This window comes from Oryctolagus cuniculus, chromosome 9 (genome assembly GCF_051225735.1).
Source record: "Oryctolagus cuniculus isolate XC-2025 breed Fujian yellow rabbit chromosome 9, ASM5122573v1, whole genome shotgun sequence".
Classification (NCBI taxonomy): domain Eukaryota; kingdom Metazoa; phylum Chordata; class Mammalia; order Lagomorpha; family Leporidae; genus Oryctolagus; species Oryctolagus cuniculus.
Window position 1 is genome coordinate 104,666,589 of NC_142875.1, and position 22,687 is coordinate 104,689,275.

The 22,687-nt window shown below is 52.5% G+C and overlaps 1 protein-coding gene across 1 annotated transcript; it reads right to left on the reverse strand.

The window, feature by feature from the left end:
• Positions 1–6,962: 6,962 nt before the first annotated feature.
• Positions 6,963–19,845, reverse strand: LOC127491973 (uncharacterized). Its single transcript, XM_089303750.1, has 4 exons — positions 16,892–19,845; positions 16,556–16,723; positions 11,258–11,364; positions 6,963–10,828 (listed from the first exon to the last, which is right to left on the reverse strand). The coding sequence occupies exons 1-4, from the start codon at positions 16,898–16,900 to the stop codon at positions 10,669–10,671; spliced, it is 444 nt and encodes a 147-aa protein (XP_089159876.1). The 5' UTR covers positions 16,901–19,845; the 3' UTR covers positions 6,963–10,668.
• Positions 19,846–22,687: the final 2,842 nt, after the last annotated feature.

The window sequence follows — 22,687 nt, forward strand, 5'->3', positions numbered from 1 at the left end:
GTAAAGGCCGTTGCAAGTGGAGCTTCGGAGATCTGGTCTGCAATTCCCAAAGAAGGTAGCTTTATGGAGCCGTTAGCTCTTGGCCAACACAGGAAATAAAAAAGGGCCTGTTTTTGAGACAGGACTGATAGTTGCCAGGAGCTACAGCTGGGCCATGCCAGCTTTCACCTCATGACGGGTATTTTTAAACACTAAGGCTTACTCAGGACCGTCCTTTAGGGTTCTCTGAGACCTTGACCCCATCATTCTCTCAGTACTTAAAGGAAATACACAGGGGAGACAGGCCAGGCTGAGAGTTCAAAATCTCTGAAGAAAGGGGCACCAGCCTGTGTAGCCGTGGACGTACAGCCCGATTTTGCAGAACTTACTGACTGTGTGAACGTGGGCAAGTCTCTTAACTCCTCTGTAAAATGGGAGTTGCACTGCTGGTGCTTAGCCTCATGGGGCTGTCAGGAATTTTAGGGCAGCGTTTCACACACAGAAGGCACTCTGCAGTGTTTAGCAAGGCACTACATCCTAAGGTGGAGGTACAGTCCTTGCAAGGAAGAAGGCCCAGTGCGTTCCCTCTAGAAAAGCTCCAGTTAGAGGCAGGTGTTTAGCTCTGCGGTTGAGATGCCTGGGTCCTGCAGCAGAGTACCTGGATTCAGTCCCCAGCTCCAGCTCCTGACTCGAGTTTCCTGCGAACACAGACCCTGGGAGGCAGCAGGTGACGGCTCAAGGAGCTGGGTTCCTGCCACCCTTGTAGCAGCCAACCTGGGTTGAGTTCTACCTCTAGGTTTTGGTCATAGCTCCGGTTTGCAGTGGGCATTTAGAGATTAAACCAGCAAGATAGAAGCCCTTTCTCTTCCTCTTTGCCTCTCAAATTAAAAAAAAAAAAAACCTGTAATTAAAGCTAATCAGACATAGGAATTTCCTATGAATTAGGAAACTCTGGTGGCCAAACCGTAAGGCAGGGTGGAAAGAGCACAGGCTCTGGACTAAGAACCCTTGGTTTAAATCTACTCCACCACCTACTCTGTGTTATCTTGAACAACCCACAGGGGACACCTGGACTGTGCTACTTGCTCTAGCCTGGAACAGCTCTGGCCAATGCGGGCGTTTGCAGAGTGAACCAACCAATAGGAGCTCTGTGTCTGTCTCTGTCTGCCTTTCTTTCTCTCAAAAAAAAAAAAAAAAAACTACCAAAGTCTGTATAGTGGGTATGAATTTTTGAAAGCTTCTCAGACAAAAAACTCATTTGTGCAAACGTGTTAATTGCTGGTCATTGGATTAACTGTTTAATAAGAGGATTCCATGTACTGATGGAGAAAATTAATCTAGTCATTTGCATATAAACCACTCACCGTAAGTCATCTTAACTCAGTACCCTGGAAGTCCTAAACTGTCACTTTATGCTGGCAACTTGGTCACAGGGGGGAAACTTCTTCCATTCACTTTCCTTCTTCCTGGGGTTAATGTTACGCTCGGAGGGAGGCAGGGGGAGAAGCAGTGCTTCCTCAGGGACAGCTGCAGCAATGGCGAGAAGTAGGCATCCACTTCTAGACTTAGAGGTGTCTTGGCCTGAGACTCTCTCTCAGAATCTCAGAACAATCTTGTCTCTTGGCTCTTGGGCACACCTTCCCTATGGTGGAAATCCATCGAGAATCAGATGCACCGTCATCCAGTCCTTGGGGGGGTGGTCCCTGTCACCTCTGCTGAGGCTTCCCCTTCCAGCCCTGACTCTCCCTGCACTTCCCTCAGTGCTGTCGCCCCGGGGGCGGGGGGGCATGAGAACGGTAGTTATTGTGCTCCTTGTGGGATTACCAGATTTAGCAAATAAAAATACAGGAAGTCCGGTTATATGCGAATTGCAGGTAAATAATGAATATTTTTAGCCTAAGTATGTTCCAAATAAGGCATGGGACATATTCATACTAAAAATATTTATTAATGTGAAATTCAGAGGTAATGGATGGCCTGCCTTTTATCTGGCAACACTACCTCCTGGGCTACTATACACCCTGGGAAACCCAGGAAGCTGTCTCTAACCCGTCCCTGGCTCAGACAGGCCACCCACCAGCTGAGCTTAGGACTGCTGCAATGTGCTAACACAAGAAACTTCTCCACGTGGAATTAAGTTAAACGAAGACCAACCAAATGGGGGCCAGCAAAAGCCATGAATTCAGAGCTTGCTACAGCAAGTGAGTCAATGTTGCTTGCCAAATAACAGAGACTCAAGGACAGGCAGAGGATGGGAAATCTTTATAGTGGCGACAGGGGCAGTCTTCAGATATACCCTGATTGGAAGCCCTTGGCAAGAGGAAGCTGCTGGCAGGCCCATAGAAGCATGAAGTCCTACTCACAGGTTAGGGCTGCACATTTGGCTTTCTCTTGTTAGGCCTAACGTGTACGCAGGGACAAAAGTTAAGGAAGCTGCCAGTTATTAATCAAGCCCTGGTCACTTGGGGTCAGTTGTTATAGGGGCTATTGTTTCTCTTCCTGGGCCAGTTGATAGAAATAGTGGCTTGACTTCCTACAAGTCTGTCTGATGCATTCGAAGCCAGCTGACGTCCTGGCCCGGTGACTGGAGGTGATGGGTTTGTTTCCCGGACTGGCTGCTGCAGAGTGTGGCCCGAGTTCTATTTTTATGCTCAACTTGGCTGTTGTCCATTTCACTCAGGCTCTCATTTGCAAGACTTGTCATGTCTCTGAACTTCACCAAGGTCTCTCCACTCTCGTCTGGGGCGTGGCATAGGATCGCCACACTCATATTTGAGGCAGGTACACAATCTCCCACCTCTCCGTTCCTCTTTTCCTTCTTTATTTTTCTTTTTAATTTTTTTGTGGGGGAGTAGGGTAAGGAAGGAAGAGGGAGGAATAGTGAGAAAAATCCTAGCCTTACTGCATCCACATTCCAATCTTTCCTTGCATGTGAATTGTGATGTCTCAATTTACAAACCAAGAAAATTTCACAGGTCTGGTCTTAGATTTCTCTGCTGATCAAAAAGCAGCCTGCACCCTCTTGTCCAGCTGCCCTGAAGGATCTGGGTCTTCAGAATGACCTCCAAGGATGTCCCAGTGCTGTACAGGAAACGGGGGCACTGGTTCACACCTCCTTCCCCTGAGGGTAGCTCTTTGTGCACCCAGGAGACTCTCACCCCGCCCACAGTCTCTCTGTACCCCGCTTCTCATTTTGGTCCAAATACTGCTCAAGATCACTTGTCTCACTTTTAAGCCCTGAGTTTTCAGTGAGTTTGTGAAGCTGGTGTACATTGCATGGCCATTATATCAGCCAGCATTCAGAGAAGTGGATCCTTGACCAAGTGTGTGTAATAAGGTGTTAGTGACAGAGTGTAACCTTGTGTGGCTGTAAGAGCTGCTTAAATCATCGCCATGAGGCTGTCGTCTTCTTGTCTAATGCTAGAGCATGAAGTGCCTAGGGAAAGCCGCTGCAAAGGGCAGATGGAGGTAAAGTAGGCGGGAGCACAGGTGGGCTGAGACCCACAGAAAGAGTACAGCCCGCAGCAGTCCTCACTGCCTCCCCCCAAGATGACATGCTTGTCCCCCGGGAAGAGCCGGAATCCTCTGTCCCTGATCCAAACATATACCTGTTCCAGGAATCAGAAGCCAAAGAAGGATTCACGGGGAGTGGACACCTGCAGGTGCACCTGCTGCCTGCACCCAGAGCGGGAGTCAGCAGAGCAGTGACAGTGTGTGCGAGCCACAGGGGCACCTGCCCACCCTTCTGAGAGGAGACCGTGATAGGGCAGGGGCCTCACTTCTGTCCTTCAAGTCTGGAGCCAAGACATCTGTTGATTCCCACTCTCCCTGCAAACACAGAGAAGGGAATTCTGGGAAATGTGTGGCAGCCTTGGCAACTACCAAGCCATTGGAGCAATTGCTGAATACCCTAGACCGGCCCATTCAAGTAGGTTCACATTTTCACAAGTATACACTGAATTATAAAAAGCATAATTTTTTTATTTTTTTTTATTTTTTTGATAGGCAGGAGTGGACAGTGAGAGAGAGAGACAGAGAGAAAGGTCTTTCTTTGCCGTTGGTTCACCCTCCAATGGCCACCGAGGCCGGCGCGCTGCAACCAGCGCACCGCGCTGATCCGAAGGCAGGAGCCAGGTACTTATCCTGGTCTCCCATGGGGTGCAGGGCCCAAGGACTTGGGCCATCCTCCACTGCACTCCCTGGCCACAGCAGAGAGCTGGCCTGGAAGAAGGGAAACCGGGACAGAATCCGGCGCCCCGACCAGGACTAGAACCCGGTGTGCCGGCACTGCAAGGCGGAGGATTAGCCTAGTGAGCCGCGGCGCTGGCCAAAAAGCATAATTTTTATGACTTCTTCTATATTATTCTATTGTATGCTTCTTCTGTATTATTCCACATCTGTTCCTGCAAAGGCTGCTGGAAGACAGTAGCTGGATTGTGTGTACAGAGCTACTCCTCATACACATCCAGTGTTTAATTAAAGTCCAACAGGGATTGTATTTTTAAAGGAACTTGTATGAAATTAGTTTCTCCACTAGGCCATGAAGCTTTGCTGGGGCAGACTAAGAGACATAAAAATGGAGAAGCGGAGGGAGCCATGCAGGCCGTCTGTGTCTTTGTAGCCGGTTGCAGGCAGTGGCCGCAGAAGTGCTAAGAGGTGCATGTGATAAGGACTTAGCTGCAAAACCTTGAATTGGGCACAGTTGCAGGGCTGGTATTACAGTCTCCATGAGGCTGCTGTCTTCTGACCTGAGGCTGGAGCTCAGAAAGACACACCTGGGGCCCCAGCTTGCCTCCTTGGGCACCGGAGCACTGATAGATACAGCTTTTAACCTCTTCCTTTTTGCTTTTTTTCTTTATTTGTATTCATTTTAAAGCAGGAGAGACATCAACAGAGAGACAAACAGATAGAGGTCTCTCATCCATTGGATCACTCCCCAGATGCCTGCAATAGATGGGCTGGGCCAGGCACAAATCAAGAGCCAGAAATTCAATCTGGTTCTCCCACATGGGTGGCAGGAACTCAGCCACTTAAGCCATCACCTGCTGCCTCCCAGGGTGTCCATTAGCAGGAAGCTGGAACTGGGAGCAGACCTGCTGTTTGAACCCAGACACTCCAATATGGGACACAGGTATCCCAAATAGTGCCTTAACCTCTACCATCAATGTACAGCCTCCCCTTCCTTTTAAAATGTAAAAGAAGGAGCCAGAGAGGTGGCATAGTTGGCTAAGCCTATGCCTGTCACACCGGCATCCCATACAGGTGCCAGTTCATGGCCCAGCTGCTCCTCCTCTGATCCAGCTCTCTGCTAATGGCCTGGGAAAGCAGCAGAAGATGGACCAACTGCTTGGGTCCCTGCACCCAGGTGGGAGACCTGGAAGAAACTCCTGGCTCTGGGCTTTGGATTGGTCCATCTCCAGCAGTTGTAGTCATTTGAGGAGTGAACCAGCAGATGGAAGATTTTCTCCCTCTCTCTCTCTCTCTCTCTCTCTAACTCTGCCTGTGAAAGAAAGAAAGAAAGAAAGAAAGAAAGAAAGAAAGAAAGAAAGAAAGAAAGAAAGAAAGAAAGAAAGAAAGAAATCTTTAAAAATGTAAAAGAATACGCAGTAGATGGCTGGAGATGGTGGAATATGTAAGTGTAATGTCAATTGTTTTCCAGAATGATGGGCTACATTACAAATTAAAAGTCAGATCTGGGGCCTAGAAACAGCCCCGTGAGAATGAATTCCTTCATACTGCCCAAATCCTCAAGAACACAGTGCCCCAGATAGGCTGGCAAGAAGCCCAAGTCCTCACAGCACAGCTCTGCCACGAGGCTACTTCTGGGGGAGTCGCTCCTCATCCGTGGGGAGCACCTCTTCCTTTCTCAGACAAACTCCGGAGACCAGAGCCTGGCAGGGCTGTAGTCAGAAGGTCGTCACCACGCCTCGCTCTCCTCCCACTCTCCTTGTAGAGGTGAAGCCTCTGGTCAAAACTCACCCTCGGGTTCTGATGCCAAGAAACCCCTACCTGTAAACCCCAAACGAGCCCATGGTCCATGCAAAAGTCAGTCCGCAAAAGTGAGCAGTTTTTACAGTGTGTAAAGTCTCATTGGTTTCAAAGAAGGAGTTTTAGTTTCACTGTCGGATGCGACGCTGGAGTTTTGATCCCGAGAGACCTCTCACTTCAACAGCAAGGACTGGTGCCGGCGTCGCGGCTCACTAGGCTAATCCTCCGCCTTGCGGCGCCGGCACACCGGGTTCTAGTCCTGGTCGGGGCGCCGGATTCTGTCCCGGTTGCCCCTCTTCCAGGCCAGCTCTCTGCTGTGGCCAGGGAGTGCAGTGGAGGATGGCCCAAGTCCTTGGGCCCTGCACCCCATGGGAGACCAGGAAAAGCACCTGGCTCCTGGCTTCGGATCAGCGTGATGCGCCGGCCACAGCGCGCCGGCCACGGTGGCCATTGGAGGGTGAAACAACGGCAAAAAGAAGACCTTTCTCTCTGTCTCTCTCTCTCACTGCCCACTCTGCCTGTCAAAAAAATAAATAAATAAATAAATAAAATTTAAAAAAAAAAGAGCAAGGACTGGTGTCACTGTGGGAAGCTTGGAATCAGGTCGTCATGGTGGCCAGCACCATTTTCACTTTTTGACCCTGAGTTTCCATCTTTGTTCAAAATCCTCTTCTGCGCCCACACTGGGCCAACACTGGCTTTCTTTTAACTTTTCCCTGAAGCCATGGCTGGGTCTCAAGGTGTGACTTCTCACATGCTTGTTTAAGTCTTCACATGGTCCTTATAATGAAAATCAAGGCTGGTCTGCGCCCAGCTCTCTAACAGCAGCTCAGTGCCTCGGAGACAGCAAGGCCTCAGTAACTGTGTTATCAACAGTAGGACCAACTGCATCATCCACACCACTGATAAAGACAAGATGAGCAGATCAAGTCAATAGCTCAATAATTCTCAGAAACATAGCATGCCCCAGACCTCTTGAATTCATCATGCTGTAGTTTTATTATTAAAAAAAGAATAAGCATTGTAGTAAACAGGAAAAACACAAAAAATATAAAAATAGTCACAATTTCATCATCTGGAGACAGTCACTGTTAACATTTTTGTGTTGACATTTTATACATAGTTCTCCTCAAAACAGATTTTCCTACATTCTTATTTAACATTGCTTCGCTAAATTAGTAGGTATTTTTGAAAGAAGGGTTTCTAGTGACCATATGTTATTATTCCAGCTTCATGAATGTGTACGAAGGGGCTTCCAAAAATTCATAGACCATTCATATTATCTTTTAATTCCATTTTTCCGTGAGATCTTTGAGAGGCCCTCACGTTTCTAGAGCCGAAAGAGCCTTGTGTGTTGAGTTCTGTCTGTGAAAAGGCAGTGATCAAAGATGGGCAGTGTCCCCGTCCCAGCCAGGGGGAGGGCAGGGGCAGGGCCTGGGCTCTCCAATGCTGAGAATCCAGGGCTGCCTCTCCCCACTCAGGGGGTCTCCACCGTTAGCATGCTTCCAGGTGGCATTGCAAAGATAGATTTATTTGTATTTTGCTTGAAAGGCAGAGACACAGACAGCGATCTCCCACCTGCAGGTTCACTCCCCCGAATGCCCACACAGCCAGCCAAAGCCAGGGGCCTGGAACGCAGCGCAGGTCTCTCATGTGGGTGGCAGGGACCCCCTGTGCCTGAGTCATCACCTGCTCCTTCCCAGGGTGTGCAGTAGCAGACAGCTGGGATTGGGAGCGAAGCCGGGACTCGAACCAAGCATTCCAAAATGGAATGTGGACGTCCTGCACAGAAAGTGAAATGCCCCCCGACCCCGTGCACCAGGTGCCCACCGAGCCCTGATCTTTTCAGAACAACTCTTCTCTTCATTCTTTCCTTCCCACCCTCACTAAAATCCTGGGTCCTCAATGTCAAGGTCTTGTGTCTCCGTGGCCTCTTTCCCCTCCTCCTCCCCCGACACGGCCCTGCAAGCAGCACCTTGCTGACTCCCTGAAACTCTCACACACAGATCTTAAACCCTGACCACTGCGAGGGCTTGAATCTTCAAAACCGCTAACTAGCTGGGAGACGCTTGTGGGACACAGTGAGAGAGGGGGCTGCCTCCTCCCTTCTGCCAATGGCAGCTTCCCTTGGCTGCCCTCCCTGTCGTGAGAAACGGGCACTGTCTAGACCAGGGCTTGGCCTCGCTGTGCTATATGGTCAGCCCTCCTTTCCAGGATCTTCAACAGTTCATCCGGGTGAACTGTGACAGCACTAGTGAGGAGTTTGGCCATGTTATGATTTTTCACTCTGCACTGAGAAGCAACATTTACAAAGAGCCTTTGACTCAGAAGTCGTGGCAATGTGGAACTTCCCCAAAGCACCTCGCTGACAAGCCGCACAGCAGGCTGTCCCCAGCCCAAGTCCCAGCTCATTCAGATGTGTCTCGAGGTTTACCCCTTCCCCTACGCTGCTCAGCCAAGCAGAGGAAGCCACGTGGAACCAGGCCGATATTACCTCTGAACTCTAGAATGACTAAGTTTTCCCCTGTCCCGGCTGCTACACTGCAGAACAGACCATACTCCTTTGTGTTTAAAATAAAATTGTCTTAAAATAGGTGCCCCCCCCCGCCCCCGTCCTCATAAGGTGCCCAACCTGTGCTTGGAAAGTGTGTGGAATGTGCTCACATCCTGTACAACTGACAAGAACTTTTCTCTGAGGTTCTGTCTGCAGGATGCAGTCGTGCCTGGACTTGAGTCGATTATCCAGAGTGCCCAGTGGGTAGATACTCCCCAAAATGCACGGACAGCCCTCCACAGTGCCTTCACCTTCCTGACTGCCGAGCATCGCAAAACAAGAAATCACCTAGGGCTTTAAAAGAGCTAAGGGCAGAAACTATGAAAAAGAAGCACAATGAGAGAGAGAGAAAGAGAGAGAAAGAGAGAGAGAGATCGCCCAGGCAAGCTGTTCAGAAACCCACCCAGTTCTAGGGAAAAAACAGCTCAGCAGGTGCTTGTTTTGCTGGACTGCAAGCTCTCAGCCACATAGTCTCCTTTGCTGTGCTTCAGGGTCCATGAGGAGATTGGCCACACCCATCTTACCCCATCTTCCCTCCTTTCCTATCCCTCTTTGGGGGCTCCAAGCAGAATTCAGGAATTTTTCAGTGATTCTGTGTCTTCTGTTAGGATCAGCAAATCATTGAGCTCAGTAGCTTTTATTTTCCAGAGATATACAGAAGAGACAAGCAAACACCACAGAGAGAAACACAAATAGAAACATGCACGTGTATTTGCAAGAATAAGCAATCAGACACATCGTCTTCTTTCTCCCTCTGCCCATACGCACACAGAAGCATTCAACTATATAAATACAAAGGCAGGCAGTAGTGAGCAGACAGAAAAGATATTCAGGGGAACTATTTACACAACCTTGCGGGAAGTCAAACAGACTCATGGTGACTCTGGGGTAGTCTCCAGGTTTCCCATTGTGAGGTTAGATATCAAGCCAGTCTTGACTTCTTGCACTCCCACTGGAAGTCTTGGACCCAAATGCACGTGTACTGAGACACTGTGCCAGGTGTGGGGAGCACTGGGAATAAGACAGTCCCTCCAATGAGAGGTTTGCCTCTACCAGAGAAAGAGATGCACAAAGACAAATTTGTGTGATAAAGGCACAAACAGAAATAAGTCCAGGAAGCTGGGTCTGTGTTTTTCCTCCTGAACTCTGGAGAGGAGGCATCCTCCTCCTCCTCCCTCCTTCTCCCTTCTTAGGATGAAATGCAGGGTTCTGCCATCTGCCCAACTCTGTAGGGACAGCTCTGCAAGCTGTAATCCTGGGTCCTGCCCCTTGGGCTGGCTTCTCCAGCTTGCCTCTCAAGTTTATCTGGTGGCAGAAGTTCAGAAAAAGGATGATGAAGCTGAGCGTATGCAGGAAGACCACTGTGCCCATCAGAAAAGAGGCACTTCAGCAAAGAGGTATCGTAGGGAGAGTGGGCAGCCATGGCCTCAAAGAGACCCTGGGTGAAAATAAGCACAGGAGGTAAGAGAGGGAGAGGGCAGTCAGAAGTGGTGCTGAAGAGGAAGAAGGAAGGAAGGGAGGGAGGGAGGAAGAAAGGGAGAGGAGGGAGGGAGGAAGGAAGGCAGGCAAGAAGGAAGGAAGGAGAGAGGGAAGACGGAAGGAGAGGGGTGGGGAAGAGGGGGAGGGGAAGCAAGGGGGAGGGGGAGAAGCAGGGAGAAGGGAGAGGGAGATGCTCTCCTTGGTGTCTCTTGTCTTAGCCCTTTGTCTACCAGCCTAGAGTAGGACTCCTACAACTCAGAAAGGCAAACTGAGGGAGCCTAGTGAAACATGAGCTCCACGGATCTCCCAACCCATGGTCCCAAATGCACTTCTGACCGGAAGTGCTCCCATGCAGCCCTGCCATATTGGCACTGCCAGGGACACTCCAGGCAGTGGTGCTTCCCAGACCACAAGGCGCTTGGTCCCTGTGATCAGTTACAGATCACGGAACCACAGGATGAGAGCGCTTAGAGACCATCCAGACGAGGCCTTCATTTTACAGATGTAGGGAGGAGGCCTGAGCCCGTGAGTTAAGGTTGGTTCCAGGATCTGCTCAGGTGGCTGTGAGACTTTTGAACCTTAGAAACTAAAGGATAAGCAAGGGTGAGAAGGGCTTGTTCATGGGCAGAGCCCAAGTCACCGGTGCAGCCAGGAGTAGAACTGAGAGCTTATCCTAGGCCTCTGGAGCTGAGGGGGTCTTCTGACCAGCTGCAGGGTGGGAAGATGTGGCTTCCACTACAGGCAGGGTCACACGTGAAGCCCCGCATTGGGCGGTCCACAATGCGGCTCCGTGAGGGTGCGGCCCACAGACTCCGCATCCCAAGTGGGCTGTGGGAGATAAAAGATAAAATCAGTGGAGAAGGTCCTTGCTGTGGTCTGGGTTTTCTCTTCCGTGTTCCAAACCCCGGGCAAACCCTGCAGAGAAAATCCGTGGGAAGGTCTTATCCCGAGGACTGGAAGGGCATCTACAGTCATGATGGAGCCTTGGGGTTAACAGGATGCCAAATGAGAGGGCTCAGGGCTCCCTGGCTACTCTCTAGCCTGATGGCTTCAAGCCATCAGTGACCACCTGCTCCCCTCCCAGGGAGGGTAACTAGGAAGCCCTGGGGAGCAGCAGAGGCCAGATCCCGAGGCCCCAGGGAATCTGGCCTCAGAGAAGAAGCCATCGTACTGCAGGGACCATGCATCTCCCAGCCTGGGGCTTTGGCCTTTTTCACAAGGGCCTGGGGCAGGGCTGTGTGCAGGTGCATCCCTTACCTTGCTCCCTGGCACATGTCCAACGCCCAGCTGACAAGCACCATGCTGGGGTGGTAGACACGCCGGGCACTGAGCTGCTCTGGCTTCTTCCATAATTTGAAGAAGACCTGGAGAGGAAGAAGAGACCGCATCGACTCCAGGGACCCTCTTCCTCCAGTCTCTTCCCCGGGGCCTCACCTGCCCCCTGAGAAGGACAGAATGGTTCTGCCTGTTTTATTGACGGAGGAACCAAAACTACAGGGAAGTGACAGCAAACACCTGTCAAGTACGTGCTGTGTGCCAGGGACTGCCTGTGTGTCAGAAGCCGCTGGAGCCCCAGCTCATCATACGCAGTTTCTAATCCCATTACTTCCATTTGACAGGTGGGGGAAACTGAGACACAGAAATGTTAATTAGTCCCCCAAAGGCAAACAACTAATGAGCGGCTAAAGTGGGCTTGAAGAACCTGGCTCCCAAGGATGGGCTTTTTCCGATATCCCCTCTCCCCCCGTTAAGGCCCTGGGATCCAGCGTTGCACACCTAACCCAGAACACAGACCCACTATGAGGCGAATTCCAGAGTGTTCTCTGTTCAGACTTGATTTTAGCAAAAGCCTGCCGGGAAAGAACCCCCTTGTTTCATGAAATATTCTCAGCACCGTGACTTCGCCCCCACTCGATCCGGCAAGCCTATGTATTCACAATCAGAATTTTTTCTCCTCCTTAAGGCATAGGGATGGCTTTGGCTGTCTAAAGACCCTTGCCAAATACCAGCTTCTTTCTTTCTTTCTTTCTTTCTTTCTTTCTTTCTTTCTTTCTTTCTTTCTTTCTTTCTTTCTTTTTCCCCACTTTAATTTAACTGAGAACCTATTGCTCATGGGAGCAAGCACATACTCAACACAGGTGCATAGACGAAGAACAGGGACCTGCGGGAGCCTGTGGCCATGTGGCCATGAGATGCTCACTCACCTGAGACTTAAGTACACTTTCTTGGCCAGCTAGGAGACCAAGGCTTCATGCTGATGTTGGTCTCAGGTGAGGCCGCCTGGGAAAACTCAGAGAACAGGCAACAGGGACCCTTAGGGAAGTATTCTCACTGGGGGCAGCAGAGACCACCCCAGACCTGGCCCACAGTTGCGATTCTGTATAGGAGCCAAGAGGGTGGTGGCCTTGCTAAGTCAAGAAATTCTGCCTTTGAGAAGCCTCAGCACACACTCGCCATCTGCTGGTCAGATGGCGGAAGTTCAATCAGATTGTGGCTGTGCTGGGGACGGGCTCACCACCCAGGCGGGGGCTGGACGCAGCTTGGCAGGGATCCTCTTCGCTCCCTGCTCCTACAGTGCCTCCCTGTCTGCAGGGAGGCCTGTTTGCTAGGGAACGTAGGGGAGAAGCTACTGGGGTGACTTTGGGAGGACTCTCTGAGTGTGCTCCAGCCCAAAGCCTTGCAATCTGACAAACACACTGGGGACCTGGTTTGTTGTTAACCAGCAGGGCAGGGGGGCAGCATGAGATTCTGCATTTGGAACAAACTCTCCACTGGGACTGTACTTTGAGTGGCAAGTCTCTGGCCCATCACTCGGCATCCAAATCACTGTCTGGAGCCAGGTCGGGCCTCAGATAGGTTTTTAGTTTGGGGCTTTGGGGTATTTCTATTATGGTTTTTGGGTTTTTTGTTTGTTTGTTTGTTTGTTTTGGTAAGTCTTTTATCCTGCTTCCAGTCAAAACAGAGAATGACTAGCAACAATGAGACAGCCCTCCCTGTGCGTGCCAGCCTCCTTGCTAAACACTCTCCTTCATCAACTATCTCAGTCTTCTTTCAACTGTTTCTTTTTATAAAGCAGCAACTGTTATTCCTATTCTTTAAAAAGATTGATTTATTTACTTGAAAGAGTCACACAAAGAGAGGCAGAGAGAGAGAGGTCTTCCATCTGCTGGCTCACTTCCCAACTGGCTGCAACGGCTGGAGCTGTGTTGATCTGAAGCCAGGAGCTTCTTCTGGGTCTCCCACATGGGTTCAGGGGCCCAAGGATTAAGGCCATCTTTTGCTGCTTTCCCAGGCCATAGCAGAGAGCTGGATCAGAAATGGAGCTGCCGGGACTCGAACCAGCGCCCATACAGGATGCTGGCACTGCAGGCGGTGGCTTTACCCGCTACACCACAGCACCGGCCCGTTATTCCCATTTTATATATAAGAAAATTGAGGTCCAGAAATGTTCAGTCACCACCCATGGTGGTCACCCAGCAAGCGACTGGGAGAGCTGAGATGCAGTCTCCAAAGCCTGTGCTTAACCAAGCAGGTCACCGCCTCCTCTCATACAGGCCTGATGCTGCCTTGGTCCAGCTCTGGTTGTGTCAAGTCCTTATTAGAAGCCCCGTCTCTGCACTCCCACTCCCTGCCTGCCCTTTGCCCTGAGCTCGCTCTGGCTGGAGTCTACTGGCAGCTGGGGCCCACCGGAAGTGAGGCAGCCATGAACTGCAAGGATAAGGAGAGAAAAAAAGGCCAGGCCATGGAGTCTCTCCCACCAGCCAAAGGCCAGCGAGGCCATTGTCTGCTTTTCTCTGGACACCTCCCTCTGCCCCTTTCCACCCTCCAGTTGCACTTGGTGACAACCTGCTAAGAAAACTAGCTCCACGGACCCACTGGACCGGGAGCTGGGACTTACACTCCACTTGTTGGTCTCTAACTCTAATGTGAGCAGATACAGACGAGAAACCCATACAGGGTGCCTGCTCTGGGTCTCTAACTCTCTCTGATGTGAGCGGATACAGACGAGAAACCTACACGGGCTGCCTGCTCTGGGTGAGACCCTGAGTTGGGTGCTGGGACTTGGGGGACAAAAGCTATGCCAACTTGGCCCCTAGAATTGGTGTTGGGTACTCCTGTTTCATGTCTCCTAATTGTACAGAGGTACTTCAACAAGTTCATGGAAAAATGGAATTAAAAGATGAGTTTATTTTGCTGACTAAGATGTGGAAACACAGGTTTGCAGAATATGCATTTTTCATTAATTTCTTGGAGACCCCAGGCAGGCATGGATTTCAACATTTTTTTTTGTACCAAAATGAACTTATCTTTTAATTCGACCTTTCTACATACTTTTTGAAGTACTACCAGTATCATACATTCTGCTGGGCCTGAGTTAAAAAGATAAGACATGGGGCCCTGCTTTGAAGCATTCACAGTTTTGAGAAAAAGCGACAAGCACACAACTCAGGACACAGGTAGGGAAAGACGCAGCGAGGGCTGTGTGGCCGGGTACTCAGCAGGCTCTCAAGATGTGAGAGGGAGAGCTGCTTTAGGGTTTGAGTCAGTTTCTTTCTTTGCTGCTGCTGCTGCTGCTTCTTCATCATCTTTTTTAATTTGAGAAGTAGAAAGACAGACAGAAAGATAGAGCTCTTCTGTCTGTTGGTTCACTCTCCAAAAGCCCACAACAGCCAGGGCTGGGCTAGGCCAAAATCAGGAGCTAGAAACTCAATGCAGGCCTCCCATGTGTGTGGCAGGGACCCAATCACTTGGGTCATCGCTGCATTAGCAGAAAGCTGGAGTCAGGAGCCGGGGATGGATCCCAGGCATTCAGCCACGGGACCCCCCGCCAGCACCTTAACTGGGAGGCCAAGTGCCCACTCCCACCAATCTCCACGGTGTAAAGATTCCCACCACGGCTGACTTCCATCTCCTTACCATGAAGTCACTGAACACAGAGCTGGAGAGAGATGCACACAACTGGTGCTCAAGCTGGTGGAGCCGGCTCCATCCCACCCCCGAGACGGGAAGGGGAAGCAGGAACCTGGCCGAAGGGTAAGTGGGGAGGCTTCCCAAGATCTGGCAACTGACCTGAATCTAAGGGATGTGCAAGAATTGCTCAGGGGACCCCAGGAGACTGCACTGGCAGGAAAAGTCACACAGCCCAAGGAGGTCTGGCCAACCGGCTGTGTGGAGTCTGGGTGTGCAACAGGCAACGGGGAGGCAGGGGGTAGAGCTGAGGCTGGAGAGGGTGGCAGAGGCCCGAGGGGATAGGACAAGGGTTGAGCCATTCAAGGATCCCCAACCCATGGGGCGTCTTGGGTGGATCTTCCATCCATGGTGTAGACAATGGGCTGAGGAAGAGCAATGGTAAAGGAAGGGGTGGGGGGAGGTGAAGGAGGCATGGCAGCCGGGACCTGCTACCCCGAGCTGCACTGCTGGGCTGTTTCCTGCCAGGTCACCAAGGGGCAGAGGGCAGGACACCTGGGTCAGATTCTGCTCTGCCCTCTGCCTCCATGCCTCTGACGGAGATGTCTTTTTTTTTTTTAATTTTTATTTATTTTTTTGACAGGCAGAGTGGACAGTGAGAGAGAGACAGAGAGAAAGTCTTCCTTTGCCGTTGGTTCACCCTCCAATGGCCGCGCTGTGGCCGGCACACCGCACCTATCCAAAGGCAGGAGCCAGGTGCTTCTCCTGGTCTTCCATGGGGTACAGGGCCCAAGCACTTGGGCCATCCTCCACTGCATTCCCTGGCCACAGCAGAGAGCTGGCCTGGAAGAGGGGCAACCGGGACAGAATCCGGCATTCCGACCGGGACTAGAACCCGGTGTGCCGGCGCTGCTAGGCGGAGGATTAGCCTAGTGAGCCGCGGCGCCGGCCTGAGATGTCTTAAATATCAGTGATCCTCAAAGTGTGCCTCGGGCAGCAAAGCATGTGAAACACCAGCTTCAGTTACACCACCTCCTCTGAGAGCTTCCCCTCTGCCCTGGCCCCTGCTGGCCCTCCTGCCTGTGCGTGGCACACCCCTTCTCTCATCCAGTCCTCAGTCCTTGTAAACACCCATTCCCACAGCTGTCTCCCCTCCCTGCCCATGAGCTCCCTGAGGGCAGGTACACCTTATCCAGCAGAGGTTCTGCAGGATCCAGCATGACCTAGCACAAAGTACCTACTCAATGCACATGTGTTGAGTGACTGCAAGATTCTGGAAAGAGCGACAGGTTTAGGAGACTGGAAAACTGGGCAGGCGTCGACAGAGCCTGGGAAGGCGAGGAGATGGGGTGTGGGGGAGGGGCTCTTTTAGATGGGAGGGATGATGTATTACACGCATGCTCTCTATAGTCCTCAACTCTTCCATTAAGGAAGTGGAAAGTGGAAGTTGGTAACAGGAAGTGAGCAGACAGGGGTGATGCAGTCTCAGCTCCTGGTGGGCTTTTCGAGCTCTCCCTCCAACCCCTTTCAGCTTCCTGCAAAGCAAAATCACGATTTATCCCTTGGGCACCTTCCCCTCCCCCCAACAGAGGTGACTCGAGAACTCTCCGGGGAGCCCTCAGCCACCTGCCGTCATGGAACACATACCCTGAGAGAACCACCAGGCCTGGGTCTAGACATGAGAGATCCTGCCAGCCCCAGAAGGTCTCGTCGGGACACGACACGAGGATCCACCGGCACTGGGGGAAGGGAGAAGTCGGCGATGAGGCCAACACGGAGAGGAAGTGGACCAGGAACCAGGAATGCATCCTCGCTCTACAGAAGCAAAGACGAGAGGTGACAGCCAAGCTGCTCCCCTTGTCCCGGTGCCCCAAGCACCCCAGAGCTCACGCCAAGGCTTGCTTGTCCCCATCCTTGGTCCTCAAGAAGTCGGGCCCGAGTGGGCAATTGAAAGCCCCGTTAGATGGTAACACCACCTCCTACCTCCAACATCTAAGGCTTGATCGCAGTCACTCCAAGGCTCTTCTAGGAAAAGCTGGCCACTGGGAGCCCCTGTGAGTAGAAGCAGGATTAGCATCTTGTGCAAACCACCACCCCCACTCCCGACTACCCCACCCCCGTTCAAGGCATAGCGGTCCAATGGGCTATGAGAGCTGGCTGCCTCAGTCTACCCCACAGGACCACTGCCTATACCTCCCCTTCCAGCCACCCCCCTCCAAGCTCCTCTGCGGAGGCTCCATGTCCATGAAGCCCTCATCCCTCCCTGCTGCACTTGGATTTGCAGCCCCGGCAACGGCCCCTGTCCTGCAGAGCCTTCAAGAGAGGCACAAACGTCTCCCATCCCCATCTCCTGCAGCACTCGGCTGCCTGCCCTGGCTTCTCCCGTCTCTCACAGGGCCCGGCCACCCACAGCCCCGCCGAGCTGGACTTACTCCTTGCTTCTCCTGGGCTCCTCTGCTCAGGGGCTGCAGCTGCTCTGGCACCCTTGGGATGCTGCAGGCGGGCGGCGACTCTGGGCACAGGGTCTTCCGTGCTCCCGGGTGTAGGGCAGGACCCAGGTGGCCCCACCCTCCAGGAAGCTCTCTCCTTCCTGTGTGCTCTGCCCTGGCCGTGAGCCCCAGCCCCAGTCCCAGGCACTGCACACACACTCACACCTACTCACACTCATACGTACACACATGTGTGTGCTCCTGCTTACTGAGGACCGAGAGCAGAACCCGACATCCTCACCCTAGCTGGGCACCCGGCCATTCTCCCGGCCAACAGGAGGCACTTGGGGGACACTGGACAGCAACTCCGGAACGGGAGGCGACAAACTCAGGGGAGGCCAGGACCAGGGGAGGCAAACAACCCCTTCCTCTGAGTGTTCCCTGACCCCTCAGCTCCATGCTCAGTTCTTAGCAAAAGCACTCCCATCAGACAAGCCGGCACCTGCAGGCCCTCCACCAGGGGAGGAGGCTACTCCCTGCCTCTCGGGCTGTCCCTGTGTCCCTCTCTCCATCACAGCTAAGGATGGAGCGCTCTGTCTTTCCTGGCCTGCTACATCCTCCCCTCCCCCTGTCTTTCCACTCATCAGCAGGCCACTGGATCTTAGGAATCCCAGTCTCAGGCAGGCTCCTTCTCCCTATCCCTCCTCCACCAACCTGCACCTCGTGAGAAGGGTGTCTCTCAGGGACACCCCTTCTCGCTCTTTACAAGATGCAAGAAAAAGAACCAAGTTCAGAAACCAGCAGCCTGCGCTCGGGTACTCCGTCCGTGTGTGGTGACTGGCGGGCTGCTCCTAGCACCGGGCTGCGCACTGCAGCCTTCGGGAAGGTTGCAAGCGTTCCTGTCTCTCTGCAAACCCTGTACCATCCCTGCCGGCCACCAAGAGCACAGAACGACTGGAAGAACCAAGGACGCGAGGCTCTGGGGAAAACAGTGTCGGCCACCCCCACCGGCTCACTTGGGTGTATGTTTGCTTGCGCAGGTACTGCTGCCCACCCTCCCCCTGCCCCTGCCCTTGACACCAGCTGGGGAAGAGTCCCAGCTGGGCTCCAAGTAGGAGGAAGTCCTTGTGCCACACCCCCGCCGTGGAAGTCACTGCCTATTCCGTTCTAATTGAGTCAGACTGATTCTGCTGGTGGCCCTCGCTCTGGCCAGAGCCTTCCCGGGCAGGGCCCACGTGCTGCCTCTGCCACTTCTGCCCAGCGGGTCTCCTGGCCGCCCCAGCACACACATGCCCCTGTCTCTTCTCTGGCAGGCCCATGCCTCCTTCTCCACCTCCTGCTCAAACAGCCTGCCTGCTCCTGACCCAGCAAGCCTCCCTGCCGCTTTGGTCCAGAGAAATCATGGGCTCCTGGCAGAAAGTGAACACGCACTGTAACGAACAGACCGGGGGAACCATCAGGACAACCCCCGCGGTGATGTGCAAGGGACACACGCAACCCAACGAAAGGTTTTTGGGCCATTGCTCATCTGGCTGCCCTGGTCTTGTGTCTTTGTTGAACCAACCTCCTGCATGCGTTGGCACCCCGCTGTTGTTAGAGGAGACCCCTGGGAAATCCCCTGTATAGGACCAGAGCCCCCAGACAGCAAGTCTGTTCAAGAGAATGGGACTGAGTTATGAGCAAACATGCAGCCTGCTGGAGCCTGCAGGCCCCTCCAGGAAGTGCCCTTGGGAGGAGGGAGGAGCCGGTCCATCCACATCCCAGAACCGTGACATGAAATGCTGACTAGATGTCCCCATGGATTCCATCTGTCCCCAGCAATACAAGGTGTACAGACTTCTGACCCGCTCCCTGCTCAACCTGCTATACCCACTCCCAGAGCCCTGGCTGCAGTCCTCAGTCACCTGCCAACCCCACCACCCCGCCTCCGCCCCCAGGCCTGGCAGGATGCAGAGGGCTGGAGGCTGTATGGGCAGAAACTGCCACCGCAAGGAGCCATGCACATATACAGACCCTTAACATGACAGCGAATGCTTAGGAAATCTCTCACATCAGTCCTGTGCCAAACTCCATCCTAACTGCCAGATACACATTCGTGCATGGGTCCCCACATCAACACCATGGAGCCCACACTGCAGACACCTTCTTTTACTGATGAGGAGAAGGAGGCACAGAGGGGTTGAGTAACTTGCCCAGTAGCACACAGCAAAGACATACAGGCCCTGGCTTCAAAGCCCATGTGTTTAACCATGCTGTCTCTTTGGTCTCTTAGTGCACCACGACTTGTTCTACTGGGAAAGAAAGAACCAAAGGGTGGTCTTGACGAACAGGAAGAGAAGAAGAGGAAGCCCCTCAGATCAGAAATATAAATTTTCCCAGTGGGTCTCACAATAATCCCGTGCAGGGAGTAATAAAAACCAAGCCACCTTCTGTTCCTCTCTTCCCTCCCTCCTCCCCTCCTCCTCTCTTCCCTCCCTCCCCTACCCGCCATCCTCTCTCCTGCCTGTGTCCATCCATTCACCTAGATCAGCCCAGAGATGCCTCAGCAGTACCTGTGTGGGGACAGAGGGGCCCTGGGAAAGTGGTCACATCACACAGTCAATCATTTGAACCAAAGTTCCCCCCCCCCTCTCTTCCTCACCCTTCCCACTACCCCGCCCTCTCCCTCTTTCTGTTCCCCTTATTATCTTTTTCTGAGATGGCACAAGATTTTATTGGCACAGAAGAGTACTACTGCATTTTACAAAGCATTGAAAAAGCCCCTGGGAGACAGTGCAACCCAAGCTGGCTGATGGGGCCACCTACTCTGTCCCCAGCTGGTGCTCATGTAGCCCTGGACTCAGCACGCACAGGAGCCGTGCTCTCAAGGCACCTGGCTGAGCCACGCGGATGGCCTGTCCGCGTCCGGGGGACATCTTCCTCACTGGACGATCCCTCTCGGGGTTGTATGTGCAGACTCTGGGCCACAACACAGAGACTTCCCGGTGCTGATCTCCTGTGGAATCCATCGCATTCACACACCGTGAGCCTCTCACCTTGTTTAGTTTAGCCTTTTGCTTCATTCTTATTGTTGCAAGTTGGCTCAACGTTTGGGGGGAGTGACATGCAGTGCTGCGAGAACAACTAAACACCTATGTCTATGTCTAGGAGCAGTTCTGTGCATCTACTAAGTATATTGGTACTGCTGTGGATGACATGGCTTGTCTCAACTGCACAGTCTGAGCAGGTGGACGGGGAGAAGCCAGGTGAGACCAGCCCTCATTCTGCATGCAGCCTCCACCACCAGACCCCTGAGGACTCTCTTGTCTGCTCAGTTGGTTCTGCTGATTCCCCAAGAGCCGCCTCACCACACACAAGGCTGAAGCCTTTAAGTTATAGCTCACTGGGGACTAATTCTCGACCAGAGGCACTTACTCCCAAATAGAATCTTACCAAAGAGAAAATGTGTGTGTGCAAGTGTGTGTGTGTGCACATCCATGGGAGTGTTCAACACAATGTTCTCCAAGCAATTTTCTTGATGTACATCTCCGATGATCTTGATCCAAACATACCCACTGCTGTCTATTTGCTTGCTCCTGGAGCAGCACGAATGAGCAAGAGAGAAAGACTGGGCCAGCAGGAGATGATGGAGCAGTGCAAGGCAGCCACTACCGCGGAGGGAAAAGATGCAGCAGCAATGAGGAGCTGGCATTATGGGCACAAGAATCTTTGGGAAGGGGAAAACCTACTCAGAGAGGGGATTTAGGGCTGCTCCGACTGCCAATCAGCTGGGATTCTCCCAGTAAAATAGACACGATGCGTGTCACTGCCAGCCCTTGTGTTCTTCCCAGATGCTGGGAAGCCACAGCCCTGGGATTTATGGGTCAGCACTGCAAGCAGGGAGCGCAGCCCTGACCTCATGTCTTGGTTTGCCCCTGGATGCTCCTGGCTCCTGGGGCGCTGTGGAGACCCCACAAGGGACAGAGTGCCCCCGGTGGCCAGAGCTGGCTGCTTTCCCTTCCGGGAGCATGCTGAGCCGAGAGCTAATTGTGAGACTGGCTCACAGGTGCCTCGGCAGGGCGTTCCTGCCAGCCACGTCAATGCCATAATAGGTCTTTGTGCTAGGTGGGCGATTACTAACAAGGATAAGTAAATCATTCCTTTCATTAACAACAGCCCAGAAGGCAATTATCAGCCATCCCCATTCCAGGAAGGAGTGCGGTTGGCTGATTTTTGACAGAGCTAGCAGGAGAAATATGAGACCAGGCTGAAGCCAGCCAGTGCTCTCAACTCCAGGGTGAGCTCTGCTCTGGAAAGCCTGCGGCTTTATGGGTTTGCAGTCAGAGTTGGAGAGAGAGAGAAGAGAGGAAGAATGAGAAGGGATCAGGTTTGCTTTTGGAAAGATTCCCTAGGTGATCTTAACTTTGCTCTCCTATCTAGTAGGATCAAGCTCCAAACACTGTCACCCTCCATTCTCTGCCTCCCCAGAGATACAACCTTGATAGAGATCTTCCTGAAACACTGCCTGGGTCACGTCAGGAAACGCAGACACATACGCGTGGTGCTCTATCGGTGTCCAGCACAGTTCAGCCTTCCTGAGAGCATCAACAGATGAAGCAATGCATCCACACTGAGCCATGAAAAGGGATAAAGGACTGATGTGTGCTCCAGCACAGATGAGCCTTAGATACCTGGTAAGTGCGGGGCCAGTGCTGTGGTACAGCTGGTTAAACCACTGCATGCAAGGCCTGCGTCCCACATGGTATGGCGCTGATTCGAGTGCCAGCCAGAAAACCCGGGTCCACAGAGGACCCTCCCTGGGGTGCAGCGAGGAAACGAGTCACCCTGTCTCCACGAGCAGGGGCTGTGTCTTCACCTTCTTGCTGATGCCAGGCTGGGGTAGGAAGAGAGAATGTGCCCTTTGGCATGGCTGCTGCCATGGATCAGAATATGCCGTTAGAAAACCGCCGTAGTACTCACGTGTCCCGTTGGTGACACACAACCCTACAGCCAGCCACTCTGCCGCAGTTTGTAGAGTCCCTAGAAATTCTTACAAGGCCTACTGAGGGTGTTCCCAGCAATGACCCTCACGAGGCACAGGCGCAAGACAGTGTGGGAGTCTGCCATTGGGAGGACAGCCTTACCTGGGCAGAATAGGGAATGGGATCAGATGGATGGAACCTCAAGACCTCACGCTACAAGAACACAGAGCCACCCTAGATACAGCACCTAAAGCCCATAGTACCAAGGGAAAAGATAGAAGGCAAAATGAAACCAGTGGCGCTCCTTAGGCAACCCCAGCACGCATGCATGCAAAGGGGCAACGCCCAGCCTGGAAGAATGCATACTTGGAATGCCCGTATCCCACAGT